Source organism: Furipterus horrens, unplaced genomic scaffold, assembly GCF_987537825.1.
Source record: "Furipterus horrens unplaced genomic scaffold, mFurHor1.1.pri manual_scaffold_4, whole genome shotgun sequence".
Classification (NCBI taxonomy): Eukaryota; Metazoa; Chordata; class Mammalia; order Chiroptera; family Furipteridae; genus Furipterus; species Furipterus horrens.
Window position 1 is genome coordinate 63,886,866 of NW_028327174.1, and position 18,608 is coordinate 63,905,473.

At 40.2% G+C, this 18,608-nt stretch overlaps 1 protein-coding gene across 2 annotated transcripts in view; it reads left to right on the forward strand.

Annotated features, from left to right (window-relative positions):
* Positions 1-13,033, forward strand: part of IRAK3 (interleukin 1 receptor associated kinase 3) — a 48,623-nt gene extending 35,590 nt beyond the window's left edge. Inside the window, exons 9-13 of one of the 2 annotated variants that reach the window (XM_090273570.1) lie at positions 9,405-9,603; positions 9,876-9,938; positions 10,015-10,179; positions 11,052-11,174; positions 11,907-11,969. In XM_090273570.1, the coding sequence (XP_090129696.1) occupies positions 9,405-9,603; positions 9,876-9,938; positions 10,015-10,179; positions 11,052-11,141 (517 nt within the window). In that variant the 3' untranslated portion in view covers positions 11,142-11,174; positions 11,907-11,969. Of the gene's footprint in view, positions 1-9,404; positions 9,604-9,875; positions 9,939-10,014; positions 10,180-11,051; positions 11,175-11,906 lie in introns of both variants that reach the window. The other variant, XM_090273569.1, reaches the window with a different exon arrangement.
* Positions 13,034-18,608: the final 5,575 nt, after the last annotated feature.

The window sequence follows — 18,608 nt, forward strand, 5'->3', positions numbered from 1 at the left end:
ATAAATAAGGCTTTATTGAGATAGAGAGCTATAGCTTTTTACTTAATGGCTTAGTTTTTACTTTTACATTACATTTTTAAATTTTTTACTTAAGGATTATGTCCTGTTCTTATAATAAAAATAATATGTATTAGAAAACTGTAACTTGACATCACACCTTTCTATCTTAAACTGAGGAAGCAGAAGAAATTTCAAGGGGGAGTCTGTAGTTAATAAATGATGTCCAAAGTTTTATTTCATTCATTCTCCATAATTACTTCCATCTGCAGAGAAGCTTGGTAATCTTACACCTTTGTGGTTTTTTAAATAGTTTAAGAAATGTAGATTGTGAGGTCATTGTTGAGCAGCCCAGAATGTGAGCAACACCTTTGTTTAAGCTCAATGAAATGGTGTCTGCTCTGTCACTGGACGTGACAGGGAAACACACAGGAAATCTGGGTCCAAGCCCAGGTCCTGTTTCACACCCTCAGGCCACAGTTTTCTTCTCACTTGTATGTTGAGAGCCAACTGGGATAGTCTCAAGTTGGATCTCTTCTTGCTTTCAAATTCTGTAACATTGCACCTGCCTATTTTTGTACTGTGCTTTATACCCAAATCTAAGGATTGTGACAGGAGAAGGATGTGACTCTACGTTTTTTAAGTCCCAGTCACACTTTACTCTGATCAGCTTCAGAGAGAGGATGAGGAGTTCAGCTAGGTTAGGGAGATGCCTCCAGAGTCTTGCTTGCTCTAGGGCAGGTTAGGCCAAGTCCTGAATTCCTGAATTGCTTGTTTCCCAGAAACACCTTCCCCGGAGCCTTTTCTCTCTTCTTCCCCTGTTTAAACAACCAACCCAACAGTGACAACCAGTAATGTCATTGCTATATCTCTGTCGCTGGTTAAGTGTATGGCCTTTGAGTCAGGAAGATCTCAGCTCAAATCCCTGCTCTACTACTTCCTAGCAGTGCGACTTTTGGTAAGTAACTTAAATTCCCTGCGTCTCAGTCTCCTTATCTGGAACTGAGCAGGCTACACTCCTCCCAGGTTGTGGGAATGGAGTGAGATAATCTACACAAAGCACCACCCAGGGCTTAGCAATAAACTGAAATTTCTCTCACCTCATGGAGACTGCTTCTTCCACCTCCCCTGGTCTCATCCAACCAGTCCTGGGCCCTTGCATGGCACCTTGTCAAGCCCCCTTTGGGTACAGTTCTAATGATTAGAGCTTCCTTTGTATTGAGTTAAAATCTGTGACCTGCTCAGTCACTATTTGCACTGGAATTATCTACATATACCTGAAGAGGAGATCATTTAAATTCTGCTTTGTAATCAACAGTGACTTAGTTTTATATGAGTAACTGAATAAAAAGATGTGTTTTTTTTTTTTTTTTTTTTTTCAGTTAACTATAGTAAATCAAAAGAGCACTGAACCTGGAGAAAAGGATGGCTAAGCTTTCGTCCTGGCTCTGCCATTAAAAAAGCTGCTTTGCATAGAATTAGTCTTTTCAACCATGTGGGCCACATTTACCTCATCTGAAAAAGAGCAATTACACTCTAACAGTGAAAGCAAGTCAGTTTCATCTCACATTCCATCTTTGATTGATTGGCAATGATTTCCCAGGTGCAGCATTGAGAGAGAATCTGGGATGTGTACATTTTGCACCTAATTAGTGATGTCCGCCAAAAATATAGGAAGATGTTTTGGCAACTTTGGGTCACATATTTGTCAAATGAAGAGTGGTCTCATCTATTCATGGTTTTAAATTCTCTTAATTAACAAACTGATTATACCAACAAATGTTTTCTTACTATCTCCTGTAGACTCAGCATTATGCTTATGTTGGTCTCTGAGTAAGAGTCAGAGGGTATAGTGGGAACTTGGAGAAAGGAGGAGCACTAGAATTTAGAGCAGTCTGGTGAAAACTTCATGGAGGAAGGGAACCTTAGGCTGCACAGAAAATTGGATAAAAGTAAAGGTGAAAGAGTACTTTGAGGTGAGGGGAACAATTTTAAAAAAATCCCATGGAAGTGAGTGTAGGTGGGCAAAGGGGATCAAATGCATGATGACAGATGGAAACTAAACTTTAGGTGGAGAGCATGCTATAGTGTATACAGACATCAAATTATAATGTTGTACACCTAAAACTAACCCTGGCTGGTTTGGCTCAGTGGATTGAGCGTCGGCCTGCGAGCTAAGTGTCGCTGGTTTGATCTTCCAGTCAGGGCACATCAGAGAAGGAAAACTCTGATTCCAAAAAACCTCCGCTGCCTTGCGGCATACCTCTTCAGGGGAAAGGCTAAGGGAGTAAACCCCGACAGAAAATCCGGAGCCGGAGTCCCTAAGGCGGTTTGACATTGTAGTCAACACCGGCAACTCCTGCGGCGCACCTGAAGCCAAGCTGTATTGACTCCGTCTTTCCCTTGGATCCTTCAGCTGCGAAGAGAGGGGGGGTCTGCTGCATGGGCAACAGCAGACCCTCCATATCACCCTTCCCAGGCTCTGTAGCTTCAGCTTCACTGGAGAGGACACTCCAGCGTCATCACAAGATGTCGATTCAACACGGGAGGAGACAGATACCGTGTCACTCCCGAGTCGGACTGCACAACCATTCTCGGCAGTGCAGATAGACTCTTAAGAAGCTACACCATTGTCTCTCGAGACGGACGGCTGCCGACGACGACGACACCTAAAACTTACATAATGTAATTAACCAATGTTACCACAATAAAAAATTTTAAAGAAGACAGAAAGCCTTTAAACGTCAATAAGTGCAGTCTACCGTGACTGCATTAGGAAGTGCTGAAATACCAGGGTAGCTCATAGGCTGCAGACAGATTAGGGAGTCAGTGAAAGCCGGAGGACTTCAGACCTGACCCAAACGCCCACTGAGTAATTTATTAATCTTGCCAGTAACTCTTGAGTTTAGGTACCATTGGTCTTATCTCAGTTTGACAGAAGAGGAAGCCGAAACTTCCAGAAATCAGTAACCTGCTTCTGTCACTCATCTATAGATGGAAAAGGGAGATGAGGCTCCTTGTTTGTGTGAGGACTCCTGAGAGTACTTTGGCTTCATTGTGCAGGGACAGGAAATGGGCAGGAAAGGAGAACATAATAGATGCGAATTTGGAAACACTGACATTGAACTCCTTGTGAAAACGGCAGTAGGCAGTGGACTGAGGTGGAGATTTGGCCTGGAGTCTGCATGCAGAACTGTCGCCCTGTTCAAGCAGCGACCGTAAATAGCCTTCTTAGAAGACTCTCTGTCAAGGACACAGTTGCAGGACATGAAGGAGGAAGGCAAGCCCACATTTCAAAGGTGTTTTCAAGAAGTCTTGTGGTTTGGTTAGCCCCAAAATGTCTTAGTAATATGAACTCTTCAAAGAGAATGTTACAAAAACAAAATTTATTTCCAGATGGTGGAATTTGAGGAGGAAGGGATTTAAAGAAAAGAATCCTAAAGAGCTCAAGTCTCTGTGCTTGACAAAAGGCCCTCACATTTTTATTTGGGGAACGAAGATGTTTTTAAATTACAGGATCACATAAAAGCATCTGAAAGCAGTAAACCTTCTTGCCATTTCCATCCTATCCCTTAGTGAGCTTAATTGTTTTCACATTTATGAACAATCTTAAATTCAAATGCGTTTCATCCTTGACATTTTTCATCCTACACATTCGTCCCTTTTAGTTTCCAAAGCCAGGAGACAATCTTGGTGAGCATTTCTAATGTTTCCTGTAAGATTATATTCTCTCATTATGTAAGAGTATATTCTGTGTTGCCATTTGTCTCCTGCCAAGTGAAACAATCTTTCATTCAAGGGAAGGGCTCTACGAAAGAGTGGAGGGAAGAAGCCATTTGCTTAAAATGAAGTTTTAAAAATGGACATTGGTCATGGCTGGGTGGCTGTAGTAGGTGCATAGAGCACTTCCTTTGTGAGGGACTAGAAAGACTGAGTGGTTGGGAAGAAGGGCAAGAAGCCACAGGTTGGCCCCTTCCTGCCACCACGCCGCCTTGGCCTGAGGACCCCTGCCTCTCCTGCCTTTACTCCCAGAGCTGATGTGTGGGGTGACACCAGACTCCAACTCAGTATTTAGTGGGAATGGCAAAGCCTGCAGGAAACACAAAGTTTGTTTTTTTGTTTGTTTGTTCATTTGACCAACTGTTTAGTTAAACAATCTCCTACCTTTCCCTCTCCCCGTACAAAAATCTACTTTCGTTTTTCAGAAACATCTTAGATAGAAACAACTTTTTTTCCTCAGACTTTCCTATTTTTCCCTTAGTGCCTTTTTTCTTCTAAGATATCTAAATATGCTCATTTTTTTCTAAGGGATACCGAAAGAATGCAATATCACATAAGTTAAAATTTCCCCTCCTCTACTTACCATCACTGGCTCTAAATCCCAATATTCATGATTTATACGCATGGATACATACATGTATGCACACATATGTACCAACTAACAGCTATATATTTTTATTTTCCATGGTCTTAAAATGCCTAGTAATGTTAATTTAGTCAGGTTCTTCCAGAACTTTTCTGAAACTATTTTGCAACTTAGCTGATGCCTTGAAACTAGTTAACCCAAGGGACCCTGGACATCCAGGGCCATCCTGCAACCCCCTGTACCTTTGTTATTTCAATTGGTGTCCTTGAACAATAGATAGCCAGCCAAATTCTCTGGGATTCTGAGGGAAGGTGTTGTGTGTAGAATGGACAATGGCTAGCCTACATCCTCAAAAGCACATTTCTAGGCCTTCCCTGTATATCAAGCACCCTGCTTATGTTTCATCATTTAATCCCTGTAACAACCTTGTGAGTTAAGCATTGTCAGATCTGTCTACTTACAGGAAAACGGAGACTTAGGGAAGTTGTACTAGTTTGGTTGGAGATGAAATTTCACATGTACAGGAGGAATACCCTGTATTGACTGGGCCTTTACACAGAGAGCTTAGGACTCGTAAGGTAGCCATTAAAGCCAAACAAGTTTTAGTACTGTCACTCAGTCCTGCCAGGGTTCAATGGGAGAGAGAAAGTTGCATGATCCAAGGGGAGAATAAGGGTCTCAGGTTCCTATCATTTTAGGCCGGCTGCCCGCATGCTGCAGCAGGGGAGCAGGTGTGTGCTCTTTCCCAGTAACCTGCAGGTTCCCAGAGAAACTGGGCCTTGCCTCAACTGGTGGGTTGTATCTTGGTGTTGCAACAGTGGTAACACAGACAGCAAGATGTCCTGTTGCCTTAGGCTGTCAATGAGAGGCCACTTGGGAACTTGTTATCTCGGGGGCCAATTGGATAGTCTGGACTTTTTCTGAGAGTTGCCAGGCACTCAGGGACTGGGCTACTAGGCATCAATAACTCCCCTAAACCCTTATAAAAATAAATATATCTTTGAAAACCAATCATGCACTTACATGTCAAACATAGTATGTGCACTGAAATTCTAATCCTGCATCATAATCTAGATGTATCATCTTGCTTTATATTTAAGGCCCACAGGCTTCAACTAAATTAAGAGACAAATTGGTGAGCAAAGGAAGCAATTCCTGTAGCCTTTGGGGGCTTCAGTTCCTCAAAAAAGGATTGTCTTAGAGATCCTTATCAAGAGGGAGACTAAGTACAATAATATTCCCAGTCAGGATATAGCTCACCACCCTGCGCAGGATTTTCCCTATCTCATTAGTGATCCTACTTCTGATCCTTCTGCTAGAAGAATTATCTAGAGAGGCCTCTCTGCTATAGTAAGTAGTCTTGTGGGAAAGACTAGCTAGCTAGCAAGCTGCCCTTTTATTGCATTATACGGTTACACGATTTTAGTTATTTATGTTGTCTTCATTCTGGTTGTCTGTTTTTAGCCCTATACGATAAATGTATTCAGTTGACCTACATGGTAGCTGGAGGCAGTTTATCTTCGAATATTCTATTTAAGGTTGAAGCAAGGGGAAGAATTAGAGCACAATTGATTGTTGAAGGGCCTTTTCCAATTCCCACTTTCCTGAAATAGAACATCCTTCTTCCTTGGCTACCATTAACCTTTATTTCGAACAGAGTAAATCACTGGACTCAAAATTTATGTTATACACTAACGTCGGCTGGTAAACAACTTGTCTTTTCACCAAATATCATTATTCAAAGTGTGAACGCAGTGCCCTAGAACAATTTCGCATTCTTATTGATGGCCTCGCACCGACCCAAAGTCCTCTGTGGGTTTTGTTGTGTAACACATTGTGGTTACCCAGCTCAACTGTTCCTGAGATGTGATTCACCAATTGCTGGAAGCTTTCCACCAGTTTTGCTGAGGGTCAAATAATTAGATTGTATTACAGTTTCTGTTGCTGTTCTTTTCTTTTCTTTTTAAGAATGTATTTATATTAAAGAGAGGAAAACATTGATCGGTTGCCTCTCACACACCTCCAAACAACCACCAACCAGAGAACTGAACCCAGGCATGTGCCCTGACTGGGAATCAAAGCAGCAATATTTTGGTTCGCAGGCTGGTGCTCAGTCCACTGAGTGACACCAGCCAGAGTGGCTTTTTTTACCCCCCTTTGTACTTAGAAAAGACCTATTTTTCAGGGGGTTTAAGTGTTCCACAGATTTAACTTTTTGTATTCTCCTGGTTCTGGCATTTTAAGTTGTGATTTTTATACCTTTAGAGCTGGGGTGGATGAAGGAGAGGGTTAGACGTTAGTCAGTGAAAATCTGGCATTCAGAGCTTTGCTGTCCTCCTCCTAGACTGAAACAAAGTGGGGCAGGGTGCAGAAGAGAGCCAGGCTCTTTGTGTGGCAGAGGCTGGAGCAGCAGAAGGTGGGTCCTGGTAATGAGGGTTAATGAACCTCTCTGCCTGCCTCACCTCCTGGCACCCCTTGTGAACTCCCGCATTAAATACCACAGCACTCCGAAATGATCAGGGCATCTTCAGAAGCCCTACTCTTGATCTGAACAAGTGAAGTGTACACCTGTGGAAGAAGTAATTATTAACTAAATGTCTGCTCTTACCATGAGCTAGAGAGAAGGTATGATCTGGCTCTAGTATATACCTCCTCTTCAGAAGTAAATCAGGATAGTTAGTACTGTTTCCAAGTGAGAAAAACAGAATGGGTGAAGAGTGACATAGATGTGTGGGACCCAGGCTTATCTCAGAAGCTACCACGTTTGAAATAATCTGGAGAGAAAAGGCCAGGCAAAGAGAAAAACCAGGACTGTGCTTACGATACAAGTCTCCTTGACTTTCCCCTCATAAATGCAAGGATCACACAACAGGTAAGGGCGCAAGGGCTTACGCAGAAGGTGGGCTTTTAGGATTTTGTGATGCTTCTAACACCTTTAGAGGAGGGAGAATGAAATAAAGTTTAAGGTATGTCTTTCTGGTTCTGGGAGCCCCATCATTTTGTCTCTTAAAGTCCTAGACAAAGCCTGCAATAGAATTCTTGAGGCCTTAGTTTCAAATCCTCTAAATAGAATGAGAACTCTGAATATTCTGAGTCATAATAATGCCTGCAATTCCGACCTATAGAGCTAGGGTCTGCCTGTCACTCCACTTATACAGGGACAGAAAGGACTTCTGGAACCTTCTTAAGATCCAAAACTTGTTCAGGATTATGAATTTCTTACTTTTATCCTGCAGCTTTACCACTTTTAATGAGTGTGTAGTACTCCAAATGTTGTTGGCAGCCGTCAGTCTCGAGAGATGATGGTGTAGCTTCTTAAGAGTCTATCTGCACCGCCGAGAATGGCTGTGCAGTCCGACTCGGGAGTGACACGGTATCTGTCTCCTCCCGTGTTGAATCGACATCTTGCGATGACGCTGGAGTGTCCTCTCCAGTGAAGCTGAAGCTACAGAGCCTGGGCAGGGTGATATGGAGGGTCTGCTGTTGCCCATGCAGCAGACCCCCCCTCTCTTCGCAGCTGAAGGGTCCAAGGGAAAGACGGAGTCAATACAGCTTGGCTTCAGGTGCGCCGCAGGAGTTGCCGGTGTTGACTACAACGTCAAACCGCCTTAGGGACTCCGGCTCCGGATTTTCTGTCGGGGTTTACTCCCTTAGCCTTTCCCCTGAAGAGGTATGCCGCAAGGCAGCAGAGGTTTTTTGGAGTCAGAGTTTTCCTTCTCTGATGTGCCCTGACTGGAAGATCGAACCAGCGACACTTAGCTCGCAGGCCGACGCTCAATCCACTGAGCCAAACCAGCCAGGGCACTCCAAATGTACCATGTGGCATTTTGGGTGGGCAGGTCTCTTATTAGTAGCTTTGGCTTCAGGAGACAAAAAACAAGGTCCAAATAACTCTGAACAAAGTTGAAAGATAGGTAACTTTTTTTCAGCCCACCCACCTCTTTTTATCAATATCTGCCTTCTCTCTCATGAGTAATTACTAATCTTCATCTTATTTCTTGTTTCCTGAGCATTACCATATGCCAAGCAGTAGGCTGTTTATATGCCCCACATGCATTCTCTGAGTTCTATGGTTTTCATATTTCACTTGCAAGGAAAGATGATGCTGAGGTTTGCGGGATGAAGTAACCCACCTGCAGTCCCAGAGCCAGGTGTGGGCCAGTGAAATGAGTCTTCCCCTTGGCTTATCTTTCCTACCTCTGCTATGGTAGCCCTTCACCAGTCAAATAAGAGAACCCTTACTCTCAGCCAAAATGTTAAGTGATTATTAATGTTTTTATGTGACAGATGAACAGCTAAAAATGACTCTATAGATGATAATATTTTAAAATAAGACTCAGACACAAGGCCCTGCCTGGGTAGCTCAGTAGGTTAGAATGTCATCCTGATATGCCAACGTTGCAGTTTTGATCCCTGGTCAGGGCACATATAAGAAGCAACCAATGAATCATAAATAAATGGAACAGCAAATTGATGTTTCTCTTTCTTTTATTTCCTCTTTCTCTAAAATTAATTTTTAAAAAAGACTGAAGATGAAAAAGCCAGGGATATTGGGACAATGAAGTAGGGTTATCCCTAAGGCAGGAGCTACTAAAGATTCCGCAAAGCGACGTAAGTTAGTGGCTCTAGGCAGAGCATCCCACAGCAGAGTTCCATGCACATCACAGACTATGGTTATCTGCTTAAAACCCAGGTAATATACTCATTACATGTAAGCAGAGCAGAAGGAAAGCTGCTTTGGTTCACTTTACTGTCTCCTATTGACAACGCATCAGCTTTATCCACCAACTCCGTATCTGTAGCTGTGAATTTGTAATGCCTACTGTTCCTAGGCCAGGATTTTGTTTTAGATTTTGTATAACACTTGGCTTTATAATTTTTTAAAATGAGCACATGTCCTCTATTTCATGGAAAATTATGGATGGTTTTCATCTGTCCATGTTTGTAATGAACCAGATATAAAGGTAAGCTTGTCATGTTATTTTTTATCAAACTGTCTTTTTAATGCCTTCGTCTTGTTTGTCCTTGCTCACAATTTTAGTGCAAACATACTTTTGGATGATCAGTTTCAACCCAGACTGACTGACTTCGCCATGGCACACTTCCGACCCCACCTGGAGCATCAGAGCTCTGCTGCAAGCATGACCAGCAGCAGCAGCAAACATCTGTGGTACATGCCGGAAGAATATATCAGACAGGGCAAAATCTCCACTAAAACAGACATCTACAGCTTTGGAATCGTAAGTTCTGAGAAGAATTTAAATTCAGTTGTACCCTTTAAATCTATGTGATTTTATTAATCAATGTCACCCTGATAAATTCAATTTTTAAAAAAGGCTTTAACTTTTAGATCTATGATTTCCTGTTACTCGTTGTCTTTTACATTAATTTTTTGTAATCAATCAGCAATAAAATATAAATTTCTTAATTGGAATGAACTATACTCAATGTTAAGGTTAATAGTTGCAGCTAATTGTGTATATATATTTAACTTTCTACATATTCTTTGTAGGTGATAATGGAGGTTCTGACGGGTTATAAAGTGGTGTTAGATGATCCAAAGCACATTCAGCTGGTAAGAATGGTCTTCTCTGCACCTTGATCATTTTTCTGATAGTGTTCTAAATGAGGTTGTCTTCTTCTCTTCCTAGAGGGATTTCCTGATGGACTTGATGGAAAAGAGAGGACTTGATTCATGCCTCTCATTTCTAGATAAGAAAGTGTTTCCCTGTCCTCGGAATTTTTCTGCCAAGCTCTTCTCTCTGGCAGGCCAGTGCGCTGCAACGCGGGCAAAGCTAAGACCATCAATGGATGAGGTACATGTAGACACAGTTTTATTCAAAACTAAGCCCACAGAATCATGGAAAATATAAATGGCATAAATTGTGTATCTAGGTCAATTCTTTATTAATGAGACAAATTTAGCCCTGAAAAAGAAGTCTAATTGAATACATAGCTTTTCCAGGTCAAAAAGTTGCATCTCTTGGTACTCTGGTAGAGGTCATTATTGAGTGGGTCCTGCAAAATTTTTAATGAAGAGACATAGTGAGTCTCTGGAGAGAATATTTTACTTAAGCTTTCTTAAGAGATCTTCCCATTAAAAATACAGTATGTATTTTTTTATTGATTTTTTATTTATTCATCTGCCCATCGATTTAATCACCCATTCATTTATTTGTTTAGAATAAACAAATATTTGTTTAGTGCCTACTTTGCATGTGCCAGACTTTGTGCTGGGTGCTGGGGATACAACAGTGATCAAGCTATGCTTGCTGCCCTTATGCCCACAGTCCATTAGGAAATGTGGACTTTCAGTACAGAAAAATAAGCATAATGGTACGTGGGAACACAGAGTTAGAATACAGTCCAGCAGATGGAAGTCAAGGAAGCTTCTTCATGGAGGTGACAGCTGAGCTATGACCTAAAGAACAGGTTGGGTTTAGGTAGCCTTTGGATAGAAGGACTTCCCAGGCAGAAAGAATATACACCTGCAAAGTCTCAGAGCAGATGGATTTCATGCTGCTAAGACCACAGGTAGTTCTGCATCATGGAAGGGGTATGGTGGTGAAGAAAAAGCTGTAGTGGTTATAATAGGAGGTTCCATATAAGAGAAGGACATGAATTCCATTCTAGAAGTCTGAGTTTTATCCTGAGCCTATCGTAGAATAATGGAAGGATTTTAATCAAGGAGTTGACATCATCAGAATATAAAAAGCACTGGCTTGGAAATCAGGAAAGCTGTATTCTAAGCCTGCCACCACCAGTAAGAGCTGTGTGACCTGGAATCTTGGGCCCAGAAAGGAGCTTTCAGGTATATAGTGGAGGGGACATGGCATTGGGGGCTGGAGGTATGATATCGACTGATTCCCTTTTTTGAGACTCAGCTTTGTTATCTATAAAGTGAGAATAATAGTGTTGTTTGTGCAGATTAAATGGGGGTGATGTGTATAACGCACTTTGTAAAGCTCTCTATCTGTATTTTTTAAAATTGCATGTGTGTGAGAAGGTATGTTGTGCTATTTTATATCAGGTCAATGGTTCTCAATTTGGGCTGCACATCCAAATAAGCCGAGACGCATTAAAAATAGAGATTCCTGGTGCCCCATCTCCATATTTTTGGAATGACAGCCTTTAGGGATCTGTATTTTAAGAATGCTCCCCTACATAAATCTGGCATTTGAGAACTATGGATTGGGTTCACCATACCCTGAGCCCTTCCAATTCTCCATATGAAGGTTGAAGTAAAAAATGACAGGAAACACACCCAAGGTCACAAAGTAGTGGTGACAAATCTAGGCTGTACATATCAAGTCTCTTGATATTCAGTTCAATGAAGTTTCTTTTATCTTTTACTTCAATTCACTTAATTTGCTCATTAAAATGAAGGATTTAGCTAATCTTTAATACCTTCTCATTCAAAATTCTATAGTAGAACTGACTTCATGAAAAGAAGAGCACATTCCTTAATAGGTAGATACAAAAAAAGGAAAAGGAAAGGTTACTCAAGCTTAACTTGATATTTGTTTGCTTCTTGGTTAATTAGGTTCTAACTACTCTTGAAAGTACTCAAGCCAGCTTATATTTTGCTGAAGATCCTCCCACATCACTCAAGTCCTTCAGGTGTCCTTCTCCTGGGTTCCTGGACAACATACCAAGTATTCCAGTGGAAGATGATGAAAGACAGAGTAATCATTCACTGCTTCATGATAAACATTTGAGAGAAGAGAGAATGACTCAGAAAATTCCCTTTGAGTGCAGCCAGTCTGAGGTTACATTTCTGGGCTTTGAGAGAAAGGTGGGAAGTCAGAGAAACGAGGACATTTGCAGTGTGCCCAGTTCTTCTTGTGAAGAACTTTGGTTTCCAGAGTGTGGAGCTCCACGTCAGGACTCAAGGGCCTCTGGTGTGAATGTGGATGCTTCTGTAGAAGCTCCTAGCCATTCTTACAGGAGCAGGCCTGTGGAGACTGTCTGTTCCTCTGAGTTCTCCTGGAATGAATGGGAACAGCACAAAAAGGAATCCATTTTACCAAGAGATAAAGAAGATGTCAAGTAATACTGAGGTGCATGAGTACAAATACCATCTTGGAAAGACTGCCTTCATAAGTAATTGCCAAGAGGATGAACGATGGTGACCTTGGACAGTCCCATTCTTTACTTTTCAGCTCACAAAACAGAGTGGCTTAAAAGTGTATTTTAATGGATAATTGCTTCATGAGGAAACCTAGGCTAAATTAGAGCCATTCAAGATATTTGAGATCATGGGCTCTGACTTCAGACCAATGAAACAATCAAAACCTACCAAAAGGAGACTGGATTCTAATGTCTTCTTCATCAGCATCAATATGAGTCCTCAGAGCCTTCAGTCTGCTAAGTATGTTCAATTCAGTTGGATTCCATTGTTTAGTTTAGCTTGCTTACCAAGGTTCTAGGAAGTGTCTGATTTGTAAATATTAATAGGTGCCCTTTAAAGAATTGCCTTTTTGTTTACTTTTATTAACCCTTATTACTTTTTCTGTTCATCCCTATCAAGCCTGCATGTCTGAAAATGAGCCGGGTGCACCCTTGGCTATGACATTCTATGCAGAGAGGGGATTCTTGCCCAAGATCCATATTCTGTATTTAAACTCTGGTTAGTTTATCGCATATAATAAATATAGTTGTTTACTGTTATTACAAGTTCTTTTTTTTTCCCACAAACTTAGAGACCTATTATATCCTGAGTATAATGCATGAAATTTTAATTAAAAAAGTTTATTTTTGAGAAAGTGGCTGGTGACAAGAGCCAAGGTCAGCTTTTTGTTATATTCTGTAGCTTCCAATTCTGTGCCTTTATTACTGCTGTTTCCTGGATCTCTCCTTTTTGAAATCTTACCCAATCCTTCAGGGCCCAGCAAAACTGCCATCCTTCTTGTGGTTTCCTTAATCTCTCCAGCCAGAAGTACTTTATCAGCAATCTCATAACAATTATTCATATTTCTATTTTATACCAATCACTTTCTGAATTATATCAAAGTTGCTTGTGCCATCTTCTCTCTTTGACTAGAGCTGTAAACTCCTTGTAACAAATCATTACAAACTCAGTGGGTTAAAACAGCATTAACTATTTGCAGTTCTGGAAGTCAGAAGTCTTCGAATTCCTTCTGGAGGCTTTAGGATCATCTTCTTCCCTCTTCAAGCTTCTAGAGACCATCTGACTTCCTTGGATAATGGCATCTTCCTCCATCCCCAAAATCATCAACATAGCATTTTTGAATCTAGATCCCCCTCTTTCTCTCTGAATTCTTTCTTATCAACCTCTTATACTTTGGCCCTCTGCCTCTCTCTTATAAGGATCCTTGTGCTTGCATTGAGCCCACGCAGGTAACCCAGGAAAATCTCTGCATCTCAAGATCCTTAATTTAATCACACTTGCAAATGTCCCTTTTCTCTTGTGAAGTGATATATTCACAGGTTTCTGGGATCAGGACATGGACATTGTGGGGCCATAACTCTATCACATCCCCTGAGTGTATAGGGGCCACCTTCTCAAGGCCTAGCATGTCATCCTATACAGAGCAAGTGTTTCCTTATAAGTTGAATTAAAGTATCTCTATGAACCCACATAAACAATGCTAAGTCAATTAACAAAGTGGGGATAATGATTGTCTTTATGATGGTGGATTGAAATACTCCAAGAAAACTGTTTCCAGAGGATTTATAGAATCTCCCTTTTCAGAGCACTTACAATAAAAAGACCTCTAGCTTTCTGTGCTTCAGAAGAATAAGCACATGTTGTGTGTGTGTGTGTGTGTGTGTGTGTGTGTGTAGGTTGTGTTAATTATAGATTGGAGTCTAGATTTAAGAATATCTATTCAAAGAAAGAAATTATCAGAAATTAGGGTCAGGTTAGCAGACCAAAGTCAGAAACATGGAACTATATACAATTCAGGGATGGGGTGAGGGAATGATCTCATGACAGAAAGTGAGGTTTAAAACACAGTAAGCTTTAGTTTGATTAACAGGCCCCCCAAAAGCCCAGGTAAGCAGTTAGGAGAGAGCATGCTCACAGGCGGGACTGCAGGGGACCTGGCTGTCCAGTGCTGTCTTCTTCATCTGATCATGATGTAGTTCTTTACAATGCTCCCAAATGGCCACTGTGCTAAGACTAGTAGGGGAAGAAGCTTGGACTTGATTTCATAGGATTTTAATTCTCGTGACCTGTCCTAGTTGGCAACTCTTGATTATTCATGTTAATGAGAGGAAATAGAAAAAGTCTTTGGCATTTGGCTTTACATATTACAAATCATTCTGAGGCTGATTTAGCTTACTTTATAAATGTCGTCTGAAAGTACCTTCGGTGAGAGGTCACTAAGGAAACTGATTAACAACAGGCCTGCGCCATCACTCAGCACGTGTAATCTGTTTTTTTTATGTTGATTTGAATTTGTTTATTTGACTTAAAACAGTGTTCCTGAAACTTTAATGTGCATCAAAATGAATTGGAAGGCTTGTTAAAAGCACAGATTGCTGGGCCCACCCAGCTTCTGATGCAGTAGTTCTGGGGTTAGAAAATGGGCTTTCTAACAAGTTCCCAGGTGACATTGGGGCTTCTCTGGGAACCACTGCCCTAAAGTGTTCTCAAATTGTTCTAAATCAGTAGATGCTACCTTTTCAACTAGGCTGTATGATTTTTGAAAGAAGTGTCCTTTCTTCATATTCCAGCAATGTTGATAATGCATGATTTTTTTATTAGATCACCTTGCTGGGGGTTGTTTTGGACATCTAAAGGACCCCAATCAGATTAGCTGACAATAACCTGACTAATAATAAGTAAGCAGATGCCACTGTGGCTGGAAAGTACCAATTTTCTACTGAGTGATCCAGTGCTTCTGACTAGATTTGTCTTTTAGTGGGTGCATTAATAAATGCTGATTATAGTAATTAAATCTGGCATTCTGTGATGGGAAATAAGGGATACCTCATGGCTTCATGATGTGGAGAGTAAGATATCACAAATGAGCCTCCAAGTAAGTGTTCTCTCTGACCAGCAAATGTGAATTAGTCAAGAATTCCACTCATCCTCATCCTTATAATGCACCGCAAGCAAGCCTCCAGGCAGGCTCTATTTACTTGTTAGAGTTTTAGTTGCATTTTATGATGCTCCCAAAGTTTTATGGTTTTTGAAAATAGGTATGATATTTCTGACATAATCAATATTATTGACTTCTTGAGAAGTGTTATAATGATCCACGACTCACTGCATGATAGTGTAGTTTTATGCAGTGGTACATCAGCCTATGTAAAACAACTTTTGTGACCTGGCTATGGCGAATACAGGAAGTGGGAGTTATCCTGAGTAGTATTCACTAAGCATCTGCTGGAATCAAGGCACTGTATCAACTACTAGGATACCAAGTAAGGAACAAAAGGCATTGGCTTCAATAAATAGTTGGGTGACATCTCTTATTTGAACCACCAACCAATGGAACTGAGTGTAAGGGCTGAAAGGAAGAAGAGGGGCAGAGATTACTGTGCACTTTTGAGAAGGTGAAGAAGGCTTCTTGGAGAGCCTTCCTAGGAGACAGAAGGAAATAAGAGAAATAGAAAACAGTACCTAAGAAGCACCCCAAAAAAGCTCTCTGGAGAACTGGGGGCCCACAGCTCTACCAGAGCTCTGCACAACACCACCTCTGGGCTTGGTAGAATGGGGTGAGGGCAAAGGGACCTGGGTTCAGAGCTTTGCATGTTTTTTCCTGTTTAACCATCACAGCTACCCAGAAAGTATGAATCCCATTTTATAGATTAGGAAAATGACTTATGTCTGGAAGAGCCAAGATTTGAACCCACATCTGCCTGACTTCAAAACCCAATGTTCTTTTCCTATGAAAAGGTATGGATGTAAAAGTCATTTGCTGAGCCCACAAATTTTCAGTAAGCACTCAAGCCTTGCAATATCTTCTGCCTTGATCATTCTCCTGCTCACCTGCTGCAGTTCCCTGCCAGTACAGTCATTTGATGTAAATAAAGTGAATTCATCCATCCATGTATTCATTGGATAACTATTTACCAACAGCCTCTTTTGCATCAAGCACTGTTCTAGGAGCTGGGGGAGGGGGTGATGAAGATCAAATCCCACAAAAAATCCTGCCCTCATGGAATGTATTTGACTGAATAAATGAATAGCTGAGTAGGAAACACTGGGAGAGTTGCAATCGCAGCTCCAACACTAACTGGTGGCTTTCCATGAGCTGCCTTCTCATAGTATTGTCTGGATGTAGATCCTGGCTCCCCTGCCACCTCTTCTGTAGGGGTTCTGAGAAGTTTTTCTCCTTGTCTTATTGGATAGCTGGTATCTCCATGGCACCCCATCACTTCGCTATTACTGTGCATAAAGCAGTCTATGACATGCGTTGCAGCAAATATGACAGATCCTATTCTTCCACTGACCAATGATTTTTTTCAGAACTTTTATTTGCTACTGATGGCATCTTCAGTAGGCTTCTCTAAGTCATCTGAAACACCTACCCATACCTCACCTCGCTATCACTCCATAATGGAATTTCCAGTTGACTTCCTTCTCCTCCTCCACAAAATTAAATCTTCCCTGGGGACACAAGTTATATCCTGCTCATTTTTGTGTCCCTAACAGCTAGTGCAGTGCTTGGCACATAACATGACCCAATAATATTTGTAAAATCAATGAATCAATGAGTTCTTTAAAGCATCTTCAAAATCATCGGTATCTAGTGTATCAGTACTAACATCTTATTGTACCCAAAGTTTGTCTTCCTGATACCTATACTATCATCAATCATTTACTTAAATAGTTCCATCTCACCATTCTTGGATAAAATTTATTAATTTCAAATATTAACATATGAGATACATTTGAAGAGGAATTAGACATTATGTACATTGCTTATAAATTTACTTCATGGTAAGACATATTCCCAAATCATGTCTAAGCAGTGATATGCCAACATTTTGACAGGTAATAAACCAATGTTTTTTGTACTTTGTTTCCATTTATCTGTCCCAAATTATAGATATTTGAGGTCCATTGGACTTGACATGGATGTGTTTTCTTGGGAGGCATTTTTATTTCAAAAGATTAACATTACCTACCAAACATTCACATAAGAGCCTTCTAATTGATGTCATCTGCCTCATTGCAAGCTTTGCGATCATCTATATAAATAGCAATAGTTCTATAAATATTTTTTTACAGTTTTTCATTTGCTTCTTAATTTTAAAATTTTCTTATAGATCAACATTAATTGAAATGGGAGGTAAGAAAGTAGAAATAGCTTACTTACAATAGTGTGCAGGTGCACTCACATACTTAAGCTTTAAATACCTATTTAGCTGGTTTCTATTTCCACAGGTCAAGGGAAGTGATCTCAAAGTAGTTGACTCTTATCCTGAGTCACAGTGATGGTGGAATGGGTATCAAACTGAACACTCTATTCAATTACAGGAAATATAAGATATCTGCACTGAGAAGGAGTAATTTAAAAATTAAAAATATCTTCTATTTGAAAATAAACAATAGCTGATAAATATGTTTATTATTTTATTTTATTAGTTTTATTCTCCCAGATTGGCAGATATTGAAGAACCTGACAAGAATATGGGCAAATGAACATTCTTGTTCACTGTTGGCTGGAGTGAAAATTGGTACTTTTCTAGAAAGCAATATGTATCAAATTTGATGATATGTATCAAAAAATTTAAATGGCACACTTTCACCCAGCAGTTTGTTTAGGTATTTGTCATAATAAATAAAAATTATAAATACATGTAACAATAATTATATAAGTGTGTAAACAAGATGTCAAAGATGTACTTTATGATGTTTATGATATTGAAACATTGGAAACAGCCTAAATGTCTTTCAGTAATAAAAAAATGGTTACATAAATTATAGTACATATATAAAATTGACTTGTATGCAACTGTCATTAAAGATTATTTAGATCTATGTTTATTGCTATGGAAATTAGTCTCTAAAATATTATTGGATGAAAAATCAGATTCCAGAATAGCATGTCTAATATGGGCTCATTTATAACACTGGATATTTTATAATAATATGTGTTGATAGAGAGATTTTTGCCAAAAGGTTAATGATTTTTTTTCTGGGCTGTGGTATTTGGCTGATCTTGACTTTCTCTAGACTTTTACATATTTGAAATTTTTATAATGAGCTTGTTTCATTTTTATTATCTGAAAATAAAAGTTATTTTTATTTTTAAGAAATATTTTG